Below are 15,040 nucleotides of genomic sequence, written 5' to 3' on the forward strand. Positions count from 1 at the left end.
GAGGTCTTGGAACAACGTAGAGAAATGGACTGTACCTAATATATCACAAAAAGCAAGTATTGAAAGGGTTAGACTAACTTTGTAACCTATATGTCTTCTAAAGCCTATAGTTTTGAGTTTTAGGTCCAGGTTAAGCTAAAGCCTCTTAGTACCTTTCCAGAGAACGGAGGAATGTGACCCTATCTGTGAGGACAGATATAAAAAAAGCAAGCAAGCAATGACCTTCACTCAGCAAAAAGAACGACCAGACCCTTGTCTTCAAGATAGTGTTTCTTAGCAACAAACCAAGATGGCCTCAATCCTTCTTCTGAGTAGCTCCTGACCTCCAGCCAAAGGCCAGCCCTAATCTTCAAGGATGAGCTAACCACCCCACATTCAATTGCAGCTGCATCCACACTTGGCAGGACTGGCCAAGCTTGAGCACATAAGACTAACCAATTATCTTACTTTATAGCTTCCTCATCCAATTGCCAAAACTGCAACTTCAAATTTCCCACAATTTTTCTTTTAAAAACCTAAAGCTTTTGTCTCCCAGGGCCACTCTTTGCTGACCAGCAGGGGTGACCTCATTGCACAATGGTTAATAAACCTCTTGCTTTTGCAAGCGTCGTGGTTTGGGGGAGTTTCTGGGAAGGGCGCAATCTTGAACTCCTGAGCTGTGAGACCCCAGGTCTTACAGTATAATGGGTAAAATCTAAATGTTAGGAAACTATGAGGGCTTGGAGGTTTAGGAGGGAGTAACTATTGCCCAACATTGTGTTCTAGGTTAACTTCTGTGTGGTGATTTGGTTATACAGCTATTTAGGATTAACAGCAAGTGTTACCAGAAGATATATCAATAGTAAATATTAGCGTCACCTACAACACTTATCCTCAGAAATCAAGTCTGCCCCCCTAGGCCAAATGAAGGCTCTATGCACCAAGGGAGAAGTTACTTTACTGACATCTCTGTTTATGGCTGGACCCCTGGATTGTAATAGACTTCTTCACTCATCTGGAGAAAGGACTTTAATTTTTCCTTAGGATTTGAATCACTTCCCATTTGCATCAGACATCATAAAATTTGTATTTCGTTAAAGGCAAATATGGGATTACATTCTACAAGATGCTGGAACTACTAATCATATGGGTCTCTTTTCAAGCTGTTCTCTAGATTTTTCTCATCAATATAATAATGTAACTAACAGTACTGGACATAGTTTGGATCTCTGTTCTTGGTGGCAGAGTATTATACACAATGGTTTCACTGCTCTAATGGTCAGGATGATTATAATTTGCTTGTTTATAGGATACTCACGAATCAAATGGCAATTAGATTTATGTACAACACCTCTAATCAAAAGCAAGCTGGACATCCTGCTATTAAAAAACAAAAAAGGAAGAGATGTCAGAACAGTCCAAGAATGGAGCTGTGCAAGGGGAGTCCTCAAAGCACAGAATTATTCTTGGAATGTGTTTTCATGCCACAACCAGGTGTAGCAGATAGGAGTGTACTTCAGCTGTTGTTACTCATATGCTTCTATGGAAAAACATATCTTTTCCACATGTGGCTTGCTCTTGTGATTGAACACCTTACTCAGGTGATTCTTAACCCTAAAAGCATAAATTGTCGAATGCTCTGAATAAAATGGGCTATTACTCTAGAGTGCCTCTCTTTTAGGGTCCCCGCTCCCAGGTTCATGCTGTCAACCAGAGCAGTAAACAGCAGTCATATTATTCACACACACATGAAAACTGTGCCCCCTCACTGGTTGCATCTAGCAGATACTTACATCCTAGAGACAGCCATTTGGCTCTAAAGCTTCGTCACTTAGGAGTGTAGAAGGTTAGTAAGATAGAAGGAGAGCAACTACAAGTAATGCGCCATGGTTTTGTGCTTTTGGCAGAATACAAAAGGGATGAGAAGAACATTCTTTTAGAACAGGTGAAATTTCTAGAATAACCTTTCCTTTTTCTTCAAATCTAACCCTTCTGATAGAGTTAGCATGAGCTGGTGAGTGGGAGGGTCACCTTTCGCTTCCCTTCCCAATTCCTGGCCCCCTATCTCTGTGCACTCAGTCCAGCTTCTCAGACTCTTCCTTACATCTGCTCGGGAGAAGACTATTTGATCTCGAAATGTACTTAAGCAGGCTGATCCTTAACTGTTTTTTATCTATTAAAATATAAATGCTCCTTTTATGGCTGAAAATATTACTCAGTCATAACCTGACTAAGCTTGCTCAGTGGGCACAGGGCTCTGGGTCTAATCCCAACAGTGAAAACAAAACAATTCACAGACTGTTTGCAGCTGGATATCTACAACAAAAAACCAAACTGTTCTTTTAGTGATGTTGACTATGAATGTCATTCTTGCATCTCTGTATTCCAGGAAATAAAAAATGTTATGTCCTATAGATATTTACACTGAGACAAGGAATGGAGAGGACAAGTGCTACGTGGAGCCTCAAGAAACGTGGAAGAATCTGAATGTGGTTTATTTGCCGCTAACGTTAATGGTATTAATTTCTTTGACTCATTAAAGAGCCATGAAAAGGAAAGAGGCTAACTCTTTAGCCTCCGGAGGCCCAGTCATGTAGAGAAACCTTTTCTTCATTTCAGTAACAAAAAGCATGCACAATTCATTAAAAATTTAGACAAGGGTTTATGTTATATTTATTTATTCTCCAGCTTATACAAACTGGATGTAGAAGCATAAACATAGTACATTTCTACCATCTTCAACAAAAATATAACCAATATGTACAATTATTGTATTAAAAATACAAAAGGGATACAGACTCCACCAATGTCTTTCTAAAAGACATACAGGTACAAGTAGTATCAAAAGTATGAGGAAATCACCAGTTAATTTTACATTCTGCACTTGACATCACAGAGCGAACTGATATTAGCAGTCCTATGTTCTACAATTACTTAATGTTTAGATAACATCTGTGCAATTTGTGATAGAGCTAGATTTTTGTCTTTCTATATGCACATGAGGTCCATAGCCTATAGAGTAAACCTGGCAGTAATGCATATTACATGTAAAATTACAAATGCGTAAGTGACCATGTGATACATAAGTAGACAAACGCCATGACATAGAAGAGAATTATTAAATAAAGCACTGACATTGTTTGACACAGTGAAAAAACACTGCAATTCGACCTTTAAAATTTGAAGCTATTTACGTTTATCTACTGATCAATATGATCAGCTGAATTTCATGGAAAAATCCAAGACCAGCAGCCCCTCACATGAGTACTACTCGGATTGGCAGCCTTCACTCTTCCGGAGTCTGTGCAAAAGCAACACAAAAATACAACGGTGGGGTCATTTTCAGTCCTTCTAGGGTTAATAGCAGCTGTGAGCAGATGGGCGCTACATTTAGGCCTTCTCTTATGCAGCGTCCACGAAGCCACTTACAGGTCAGTCTTTTGTGACTAACCCACCTTGAAAAGGCTGGTGTATTTAACCACGTTTGTGACCTTTAACCATGTTTAAAGACATACTCTCTGGTGCCAATTCAACAAGGGGAGGCTGTCTTGAAAGAGCAGTACGAACAGCTGGCATTTGCTCCAACACCCCAAGCTGCTTCACTGCGATGCTATCCAGTTATAAAATGTTTCTTTCTTTTAAAAAATAAAAACGAGAGCTCTAAAAGTCTAAATTAACAAAACTCAAAAAAAAAAAATCAGTAAAGAACATCAACACAACAACAACAAGAAAACAACCATAACTTAAAAACAGGGGTTGCCATCCATTGTAATTGAGCAGGACACACTCTCAAATAACACCGCCCTGCCTCATAAGGCTCAGACAGGACACAAGTCCTAGGTCCCCCCCTGGCCATGTGCAAAGAGTTTTACATTAGAGCCTCACCCACTGGGGAAGGAGCAGGTGAGCAGTCTTGGTATTTAAGTAATTGGCTAACGTTTGATGCTTCTGGGATAGGGCACTTCACGGGCAAGGCCAGAAGGACGTGGAAGACAGGGTCACTGCCAGGTCTCCCCTTGGTGCGGCCATACCCTGTCTGGCATATTTGGTTTTTCAGAAACCTAGGCTGGCAATCCTACTTAAGGTTCAAAATAATACTGTAATCATTACATGGATATAACATTTACTCTCTGAACACAATCTTTAAACTTATTTTTTTTTTTTAAAGAATATTGTAAACAAGTGGACAAGCACTGTACTCAAAGGATTTCATATCTGTCTTTGTCTTCCTTGGTGGGTTCAAGACCCCAAGTAGTTCAAAGGCTAGAGTTTCTCATCATCCAAATGAGATCGAGGGCTAGGACTGGACTGAAATCTAAGAGGAAGATTGAAAGCTCCTTCCAGGCATGGAGAAGTGCAGCCAGAGGGGATCACCTCATGGCGGTCGTGGAATTCGGAATGATGCTGCGCGATGTGGCAGGCAGCAGCTCGGAAGCCGCTGGGCTGTGCATTCCAAGCGACAAGTCTGCAAAGTGCCAGGGCGATTTCTTCACAGCATTTCACATGCAAAGGGGAAAGGAAGGAAGGGAGAAGAAGCCCCATGCTGCTTTAAGGCAGGGAAGGAGGCAAACTGGTCCACCATCCTCAGGATGTGCGCGCCAAGGCTCCAGTGCTTGGGACGTCTTCTTGTGCTCTCCTACGAGTGGCTCACTCTGGCTCAAGAAGCCTGCGCCTAGACAGCAGACACCTGTTCGTCTTCTGCAAACACAGCGAGGGAAACCAAAATAAATAAAAAGCCAACACCTAGAAAAGTTTTTGTGTGTGCTATGTTTACTTAAGTTAATAAAAATACACATTTAAAGAAGCTCACTTAAACCCCTTGCATTTCTGGCAAGCAACTATTCGTAGTTTTAAAAGTTTAAAAATGGGGGTATCACCAGGTACAATGGTGTATACCTATACTCTTCAGCACTTGGGAGGCAGAAGAAGGCAGATCTCCAAGTTTGGGGCCAGCATGGTTTACAGAGCAAGTTCCAGGACAGCCAGGGCTACACAGAGAAACCTTATCTCAAAATAAAACAAAACAAAACCAAAGCAAATAACAACAAAATGGGTACACCATGTAAATCTTTAAGCCCATACACAAACTACGTATAATAAAATCCACATAAATATTTTAGGGGTGGGTTGAGACAGGTTTTTTTCCATGTAGCCCTGGCTCTCCTGTAACTTCCACTGTAGGCTGGCCTTGAACACAAAGGGATCCTCCTGCCTCTGCTTCCCAAATGCTGGGATTAACTTTGTGTACCATCATACCTGGCTTACGCACACTAAAAAGGCAGGTAGATATGTTCATTCAACTATAATTCCAGCACCTGGGAACTGAGGCAGGAGGGAGGATCTGAAGCCAGTGTGGCCTGTCTTAAAAACAATTGTGATGGCCAGTCTAGGTCGTCAACCTGACACAGCTGGAAAGAGGAAACTTTGATTTGAGAAACTGCCTCCATTAGAGTGGCCTATTGGACATTTTCTCGACTGTTGTTTGATATAGAAGGGCCCAGCCCACTGCAGGAGGTATCCTCACTAGGAAAGTGGGTTTAGACGATACAGGAAAGGTAGCTGAACAGAAGCCTGGGAGTAATCTGGCAAGCAGTGCTTCCCCATCATTTCTGCCGCAGTTCGTGCTCCGACTTCCCTGAATGATGGACTTTTATCTGGAGTGTAAGATGTAATGTACACTTTCCTTCCCCAGTTCTTTTGGTCAGAATGCTTTTATAACAGCAACCAACTAAGACGACAATAAATAAGTAACGTACACTGTTTGCTTACTGGTTGGGAAGCTATTTGTTACTTAAGCTGTAAACCAAGATGTATTCTCTAAGATTTATTTTTAACTATATGTACGCCCATTTCTGTGGGAGGTATATGCACAGTTGTCCATGGGAGCCAGAAGAAATAAGTAGATTTCCTGGAGTAATATTTTAGGCAGTTGTGAGCCACACCTACATGGGTGTTAGAAAATGAACTTCGTTGCAAGATCAGCATATACTCTGAACTACAGAGCCATCTTTCCAGGCCTTCCTTTAAAATTTTTTTTAAAAAATTGTAGGCGGTGTGTCTGTGTGTGTGTATATACATGAGTGCCAGTGTTGGGGGTTGGTCTGAAGCTCTGTATTCAAATGCTAAATGCTGGCTCCCAAGACCTGGTTGCTGCCCAGATGCACACATTCTCAAGTACACTGAGTGATGCTGTATAAACTTTGTCCACCAATATTCTCTGATTGGTTAAATAAGGTCGCTGACCGCCTGTAACTGGGCAGAAGAGAAAGTAATAGGCAGAGCTTAGGTTCTCAGGCCTGGAGGTCAAAGAAGGACCATGAGGCTGGGAGAAGGTGAGAGAGAAGCAGGAGAGGAAGCTAGAGAGAAGAAAGTCGCCATGGGGCAGGATGGACCTTGAGCAGGCCGTGAGGGCTGGCTGGCCTGATGGAACAGAAGCGTTTCAGGCAGGAACAATTAATGCAAGTAACTTGGGGTGTGTACCTGGGAAACAGCAAAATAGCTCAGAGGGTTGATATCTGCCCAGTTATGATGCTTTAAAGCTTTTATAAATTCAAAAGCTCTCTGTGCCTTTCATTCGAGAACTAAATGGTCTGAAGTAGGGTAGAAAACTCAGATATTTAGAAGCACAACTCCAGTCATGTCTATACCTTCTTACAAGTGAATCTAATAATTGCTGTACTTCTCATTTTATTATTATTATTATTATTATTATTATTATTATTATTATTATTATTTTTCGAGACAGGGTTTTTCTGTGTAGCTCTGTCTGTCCTGGACTCACTCTGTAAACCAGGGCTAGCCTCAAACTCAAGAGATCCACCTGCCTCTGCATCCTGAGTGCTGGGTTTACAGGTGTGTGTCCTAACAGCCGGCCGCTGCACTTCTTAAACTAAAGAGAAGTTCTTCCCAAGAAAGAGGAAAAAAACAAAAAAGCAAACATATAAAGAACAAACTCCAACCCCCATCTACATCAGGCAGTTAAAAGTCCTGGGGCCACCGACCTCACCCTCCTAAGCTGCTCAAGTGGGAACCAGAGCGGGCAGTGGGTCACCCCAGGAGCGGTGTTTTGGGGTGGGGGAAGCCTACCTTCCTCCTCAGCTCCGGAGGTGAAGCCTTGTGGTTGGAAGGGTGCAAGGCGCGGGTCTGCATCGCTGGGCTTGTGCCACTGCGGCTTGCTGCCTGACCGGCTCGCTGCAGGTGGCGTCTGGCCGGGTCCTGGGGCCTCGGTGGGTCGTGCCACCATGCGGGACCGCTGCAGGGCCACGTTGTAGTCAGGAGGTTTCCTGGCTGGGTGGCAAGGTCCCTCGGGGAAATCTGCAATGGGGATTCCCACGTATCCTGGAGGCGTGGGAGGCGGCTCTCGGTACCTGCCTTCCTTCCGTGCTGCAAAGACAGGGCAGGTGTCAGATATAGGGCCTCTGAGGCTGCATAAGGTGCAGGGTGGAGGCACCATTCCAGATGGCAAACTAGGCGGTCTGCAGGAAAAACCCACCAGGTCCTTTCTGTGTAGTGGTGTAAGCACGACACAAGGCTACTATTGCAAACCAGGGGAGTTCAACTAAAAATGGCTGACATTAAAATTGCTGAGCACCTAACTCTTAGCCCTACTGTGACTACTAAAACAAACAAGGCACAAGCCTGCAGCATATCAGCATGGGGTAAATATCCCCTTTCCTCTTCTCTTCCTGTACTGGAGAGGGAGAACAGTTCATGTTGGCTGAGTATTTCACAATATTATCAAATGGAGAACCAGCTCCATATTCCTCTAGGTCCCTAGGTTTCACTTTGGAAACCATTAAAATAAAATTAGAAGAATGCTACAGGATGACAATTTAGAAAGTCCTGGATTCCTCTGCTTTACTAAAAATTCATTTCGTTAATGAAAAACCATTAATCTATGTCCTGCAACATGAAATTTGTGAAACTGGATACAATTCATGCTTTCTATTCTTGATTTTGTTAGGAACTAGAAACCATTTTTTCCTTCTCTTCAGCAATAAAAATTCTGAGAATTAGTTTGTTAACAGAAAACGTCTCAAAATAATCAGCCTAAGAACCCTGAACTGCGGCCTCCTGACTCATCTTTTAGGGGTATTAAATTTGACATCGATATGTCACTTCGTTATGTGGCCACATAACTTTTTCCTCACAAATACAAGTGATGCTTGTAGGGGTTATATTCGAGAAGTTCTTCTCTATGCCTGACAATCCACTTTGCAGTTCCCCTAGGCAGACATTCACACAGGCTGTGGAGAGTGTAGCTGGAGACTGGGGGAAACACAGTCTTTCCACCAGAAAGGGCACCAGCATCTTTCAGGTGCTCCCGATGCACTGGCACTGTCCTTTGCAGAAACCTCTTCCATCCTCACGCTAACCCTACTAACATAACACTACGGGGATTAGAGAGATGGCTCAGTGGTTAAGAGCACTGGCTGCTCCTGCAGAAGACCCGGCTTCAGATCCCACTTGGCAGCTCACAACTTTCTTTAACTCCAGCTCCAGGGGATCCAACACTCTCACACAGACATACATGTAGGCAAAACACCAAAGCGTGCAGACTAAAAATAAAGAAGCCATTAAAAAAATAATAAAATTAATGAAGCTCCTTTTAAGAATGAGCAGGCAGAGCAGAGTGTCTGAAGTGTCATGGCAGGGACTCCAGGGCGGCCTGACACCCAACACCCACCCCGAGCTTTTACTCATGTCTCACTTCTTCACTCATGTTCTAGGACAGGCAAGGAATTGGTTGAGTGGAGAAACAGTGTGTCTGTGTGCATAACAGAAATCAACAACAACAACAACAAAAACCCTCAATATACAAAGGACATAGAATTGTCACTACAATTCTAGGGGGCAAGAGAATAACAAACTACTTTTATAAGTTTCCACGAAAGGAAAATACTCCTCTGTGAAGAATATAGGCACCCACCTTGATTTTCAGGTGAAGCGAAAACAAAAGCAGAGATGGTATCCACCATATCCATGCTACTGATCCTGGGGCTAGGCTTTATCAGATGTGTGACTGCGCGCCTCTGAGCACAAAACCCGGCTGCTAGGCCCTAGTCCTGTCACAGCTCTGACCACATAGCTGATGCCGAACAGTATGTGGCAATGGACAAACCGAGGGGGAGCCAACACCACAGCAATTACGCTACACCTACGGTTCAGGTGTGCCCCAGTGTTCCCTTTCCACACTCACCAATGAGCCCCTTTGCAGTGCTTGGCGTCACAGCTATGTGTGCGGGCATAGGTACAGGTTTAGCTTCCTCTGTAGTCACAGGCACCAGGCTACTGCTTTCCGCCTCAATGGAGACGTCCTTGCCCCCCCTTCGCTTGATAGTGCCCGTGTCTCCTTCTGAGTCTTCTCCCCAGTAGCCAGTGGAAGACGCCCAGCTTGCCCGGGACTGGGCCTGCTCCAGACTCTCTCTACTTTGATTCTGTCTGTTGTATTTTGTGCTATGATCAGAAAACATAATTTGGTCCATATGGCCACCAGAGGCCCATATTCCTGCAGCGTCCCCTGAATAGTCGAAGTGAGTATGCCCGAATGGCAGTGTTTCCCAGCTCCTCTGGTGCTGGATGGTCTGTATGTTGTCGTGGGAACCACTTGAACACGATGTCCAGCTCCCACGGCCACTGTCTGCAGCATCGAGGGAAGCGCGGTCCCCTTGGTCATGGGAGAGCTCTTCCGCACTAGGAGAGGAGATGACAGTCGCTGTGGCATACAGGCCTCGGCTTTCAGACCCTGGGGCATATGACCTACCCAGGAAAACAAAGAAAAGGTGTGAAGTCTGTTAAATACCTTTCTGCTGACTTCCTGTTTTGTTTTGAGACAGGCTCTTAGTTTGAAGTCTAGGCTGGCTTTGAACTCGTGAACTTCCTACTTCAGCCTAAATGTTAGGATAATAGGCATGAGCCACTACACCTACAGAACATTTTTCCTCTAGTAAAAAGACTTTCCTCCATCCCAGAGTGAGGAAGAAAGTACTCCTGACTGGGGTCAGAGTGGCGGGTTCTGCCATTTCGTTCATTCTGCTCCTTACAAAGCAAAGAGAGGCACTTGTTTCAGAAAAGGAGCACATTCCCAATAAGGCTTAAGATGGTAGAATACGCTCTGGTGACCCATGAAAGCAGCTCAGATGAAGGCTAGGGTGTGTCCTACTGTTACAGTCTTCTTCCAGCCCAGAGCCACAGTGACCTCCTAGAATAAACACAGCTACAAAAGCAGACTGTACAACCAGAACAGCACGGCACTGAATAAGAGACCCGCAGCAGGAGAAAAGAAAGAAGGCTTACCCTAAGCTGTATTGATCAGGCTCAATCAGGGCCCGGCGCTCCATCCTGCCCACACCTAGGTTGGTTTCCACAATGCTGACAGAATGCCTCTGGCGCCGTTCATCATGCAGAGAGACTGGCACGGAGTCAAAAGAAGAATTGCTGACGATACTGGATCGTGAAGAAATTTCACTGTGACCAGAATCTGAAAAATTATCCACAGTACCACTGGGAGCCAAGGAATAACCTGAATGAGAAACATAAATTCAGTAATTAGATGCTTTAGGCTTCTAAAATTAAACAGGCCCACCAAACGAGCAAAAATTGTATTGTTGACAGTGAGATGAGGGTTTAGTCAGAATCTTACAAGTACCTGGTGACTGAGATTAAAATTTTACCCTAATAAAGTATAAGTTACTTAATTCAATGGTCAGAGAAAACTACTGTTATCCACCATAGATAAAGAAGAAGAAACTATGGCGTGCCTTGACTATTCTTGCTTCCTTAGCTACAAAAGGCAGTAAACCCAGCTGAACACAGTTTAAAGACAGGGCACCTGGCTAGCATGCCTGGGGCACCAGTTCCATTCCCAGCAGCATAAGACAAGACAGACAAGACTTCTCTCTAAAACCTCCCAAAACTAAATTCCATCAAGGAGAACGGATCAGTCTCAGAAGTGTGGACCCAACCGTCAAACTGCTGTCAGTTTTGCTTGTTGGTTTTTCAAGACAGGGTTTCTCTATGTGTTGCCCGGGATGTCCTAGAACTTGGCTGGAAGGCCAGGCTGGCCTGGACCTCAGAACTCTACCTGCCTCTGCTGGAATTAAAGTTGTGTGCCACTATACCTGCTTTGAGTATCTTTTTTTGGTTTTTGAGACAGGGTTTCTCTGTATAGTCCTGGCTGTCCTTGAACTCAGACAGAGATCTGCCTTCCTCTGCCTGCCATGTGCTGGGACTAAAGGTGTGCTCCATCACCACCTGGCCTTGAGTGTCTTGTTTTCAACTGACATTTTAACTTTTAGAGGATGGCACGAAAGTTCAACAGGAAGTATCCACACATTCTTAAAATTTTAAGTGGACACATGAGTAAAAAAGAGTAAGATCTGATTAAGATATTTTTGGATTTCTGTCATTTTTTTCAACATTAATAATGTATTCTTGGCTGACCTACAAGATAGCTGTTTTGAGGGACGCAGGGTGCATTTCCCCAGCCCAGCACTGGTAAGTGGCTTAATAGATGTTCATTTCCTGTGCTGAAAGGACTCAACTCTGAGCTGTTCCTGAAAGCAATTTTGAAGGTCACAAGGTTCAGGAAGAGAAGGAGCTTGCAAGTGACATTTTTATGTTTTTAATGAACACTTTCTCAGTCTTTCTCAGTGCTCCATTTTTAACTTTCCATAATAATACTAAGGCTGGTAAACAGCGATAATCCCACACAATGTAAACGTCCCCTCTTTTAGGACTGGAGTCTCCTAGACAGCCCAGGTTGGCCTCCTCCAATCTTCCCGTTGCAGCTGCCTTTTAGGACTGGAGTCTCCTAGACAGCCCAGGTTGGCCTCCTCCAATCTTCCCGTTGCAGCTGCCTTAGTGTTGGGATTAGGGGCCTGCACTACCTCACCTATCATAATATAAATTTTTTTCAATGCCACTTAGAAAACAAATACAACAACAGCAAAACCTGAGCATCTGAATGACAGATTCTGTCCTTTCCGTCCACATGGAGGCCTGATTTACATTCTAAAGGCTACACAGGTCTTGATGAGATCTGGCACTGTCATTTACAGTATGTCTTTATAAGTCACACTCTAAGTTCCAACACACAAGGTTAAATTCCTCCTCAAAGAGTCTTCTCAAGGCTTGGTGCTTGGGGATTCTCCATTTTCTCAGCTCTGAGCTAACAGCTTTCCCGCCAGGTTTGGTTCTAACAGCCACACCCACCCTACAGCTCCGGGGGCACTGCCAAGCAGCAGACCTCAGCTGTCTTCCACTTCCACCCAGCAAGAGGAATGAAAAGCACTCCTGTTTGCCTCAGTGAGGCCTGGAGCCCCCTCACAGGGATGCACTGGGCTGGAGGGCTACAGTAGGCAGCTCTGTCCTACACGCTTAGCTCCTTTCAGGAAAACAATCTCCTTCACCACAGGCTAACTCACACTCAACTGAAAGGCCAGGGGAGGGAGCAGCATGAGGAGCTGCAGAAAGAAATTATCAGCTATTTTAATCTGAGAAAATATCAGCCTAAGGATAGATGTAGTCTCTTGAAAACAAGAAAGGCAATCAAGACCCACATTAGCATAAATGAAAAAATAAGGAACATCAAGTTTTCACATTTTCAAGGCCTCCTCTATATTACTGTGGTATGTCAATTTAATTAGCACAAATTTTAATATAAAAATAATTCTCTTTACACTTATGTTTAGTAAAAAAAGGGGGTACATGGGATGGGGGAGGGGAAGGCTGGGAAAACTGTGGTCAGAGTGCAATATAAGGGAAAAGAATAAAAAATGTAATAATAACAGAAAAATCTTTCAAAGTTTGCCAGCGGTGGTGGTACATGACTGTTGATCCAGAACTCGGGAGACAGATGGCTGCAAGTCTGAGGCCAAACAGGTCTACTTGGTCAGTTCTAGACCAGGCCGGACTCACAGCAAGAGCTTATCAAAAAACACAAAACACTCCCCACCCACAAAGTAAAATGTTTCAAATAGTTACCAAGTAAGCGCTGTCTATATCTAAAAGAACTATCATGAAAGGGCTGAAATGAGAAAATACGATACTTGGTGAGATAACCCAAGCTCCGAAAGACAAAATAACGATTTCTTCTAGTGTGAATCCTATCCTCTAATCTGATTTCTTGGGTTTGGCTGTAGCAGGAAATGGATAATCTGTCTGCACTTTTCTGTGGTGTCTTATTAGCACACTACTTGTAGAGTCTGTCTTTGATAGCTGGTTAAGGGGACCATAATTTTAAAAATACCAGCATTCTTTCAATCACTGTCACATCACGTTAGATCATTTGCCTACTGTATTAAAGCTTCTACAGTGAACTGCTCTGGAATCAGCAAACTGTGTGGGCCTGAGAAGGGCAGGGTCACTGAGCCCTACCTTTCCTGGGAGAGCTCTGAGGCGAGGTGGGGGGTGATGACAGCTGCAGAGATGCATTTGATAGTGTGTCATCTGTTTGTTTCCTGTGACGCTCCAAACTCCCTTCTTCAGACAAGGACAGGATTTTCTTTAAAGCTTGTGGAGAGTTTATGCCTACAGAAACAAGACAGTAATTCAGGCACCCATTTTAGAGATGGGAAGGAGCTGAGGGTGTGGCTCAGTGGTAGAGCACTTGCCTAGCATGCACAGGCCTTCAAACAAACAAGCAGACCAAGTAAAAACAGACTGAAAGGATGTTATTAAATATTAGAAGCCTTCTGTAATGTCAACGTTCAGTACTGCCAGTTCCAATCTATTTACCATCTCAAGGTTTCATATGCTCTTCTAGTGTACGGAGCCAGGCATGGGGTATGTGTAGCTTAGTTTCTGACTCATTATCGGACTACTCTTAACAGACTGTGTTTGATATGTTACTCAGATTATGAACCCCAGTCACCGTATTTATCCAGCAATGTTTTGATAAGCAAGAGTGAGGGGGAAAGCCAAAGAACCAGACAGCACTTGAACTAAGGATGAAGGCAGCACATCCCATTTTAATTCTAGTTGAGACTCAAGTTTGTGTTAGGAACAAGACATTTTGGTATATTTGTCAGCTCCGAGGAAGAAGTAATTGGTGGGGGTTGGGGTGGGAACAAAGTAAAGGGTCAAGAGTTAACAGGAGCTAAACAAAAAATTTTAGTTAAAGGGCTCTGAGGAATGCCATGCTATTAATATTTGATCAAATAAGGAGAGGGAGAAGAAGGCAGGAGACAGCGTGTCTTCTGTACTGCACTCCAGAAGCCCACAAGGGGTTTCTGAAGGGGTAGATGGAGCCTGCGGCAGTACAGGAGTTCAGAAGGAAGCTGGAGGAAACGGAATCGCCCATACCAATGCAGTGAAATGAGGAAGTCACATTAAAATGCTTTATAGATTCATTATTTTCAGGCTGCTTTTGAACAACCAAGACATTTCTGGAAAGTCGTAATAGCCTGAAATTATCTTCTGTCAGGACTGATTTTAATGGTCACAGACCCATTAGGGAGGAGTCAACAAAACTCAACCCTTCAATGCATCTTCTATATTAAGGGTTTGATGATATTTTGTTTTATTTTTTACTTGTTTTGAAACAGGTTCTCACATATCTCAAGCCAGCCCAGAATTCTCTATGTAGCTGAGGAAGGCCTAGAACTGATCCTCTTACACACTGAGCCATCTCACTGACCTAAGAATGAACAGTTTTGATAGAAAACTATTTCCTTGGCCAGTGTCATACACACTTTCCAAAAGACTTCCATTATCTTTCCGTGGCTGTAGACGAATAAAGATGCTACACCATAGCAGCCACATTTGGCCTTTCAAAATGGTTCTAGTAATGATCTATTTACTGTTTGAAACAGTGCTTCACTAAGGATCTCTAGCAGGCATTGAACTTACGGAGCTTGGATATGCCACGAACTCAGTGCTCCTGAATGCTGGAGTTACAGGAGTATATAACCACACCTCACAGCTGATGGCTCTTACTAAGGTAACAAGATGCTGGAAATGTTTAGAACAAAACATTTCATGAAATAGAATGGGGAAAAAAAACTCTTAATATCCTTAAATAATTATTTTATAATGCTTTATAATACATTGAACTTAATAT

At 43.5% G+C, this 15,040-nt stretch overlaps 1 protein-coding gene across 10 annotated transcripts in view; it reads right to left on the minus strand.

The window, feature by feature from the left end:
• Positions 1-2,640: 2,640 nt before the first annotated feature.
• Rapgef2 (Rap guanine nucleotide exchange factor 2) overlaps positions 2,641-15,040 on the minus strand; it is a 219,403-nt gene continuing 207,003 nt past the window's right edge. For 8 of the 10 annotated variants that reach the window (XM_060378452.1, XM_060378453.1, XM_060378451.1 and 5 more), the window contains 5 exons: positions 13,357-13,509; positions 10,276-10,501; positions 9,179-9,738; positions 7,066-7,362; positions 2,641-4,677 (listed from right to left, as the gene is read on the minus strand). In XM_060378452.1, the coding sequence (XP_060234435.1) occupies positions 4,652-4,677; positions 7,066-7,362; positions 9,179-9,738; positions 10,276-10,501; positions 13,357-13,509 (1,262 nt within the window). In that variant the 3' untranslated portion in view covers positions 2,641-4,651. The remainder of the gene's footprint in view (positions 4,678-7,065; positions 7,363-9,178; positions 9,739-10,275; positions 10,502-13,356; positions 13,510-15,040) is intronic. The other 2 variants (XM_060378454.1, XM_060378455.1) reach the window with 2 other exon arrangements.

Source organism: Meriones unguiculatus, chromosome 2 (assembly GCF_030254825.1).
Source record: "Meriones unguiculatus strain TT.TT164.6M chromosome 2, Bangor_MerUng_6.1, whole genome shotgun sequence".
In the NCBI taxonomy this organism is placed as follows: Eukaryota; Metazoa; Chordata; class Mammalia; order Rodentia; family Muridae; genus Meriones; species Meriones unguiculatus.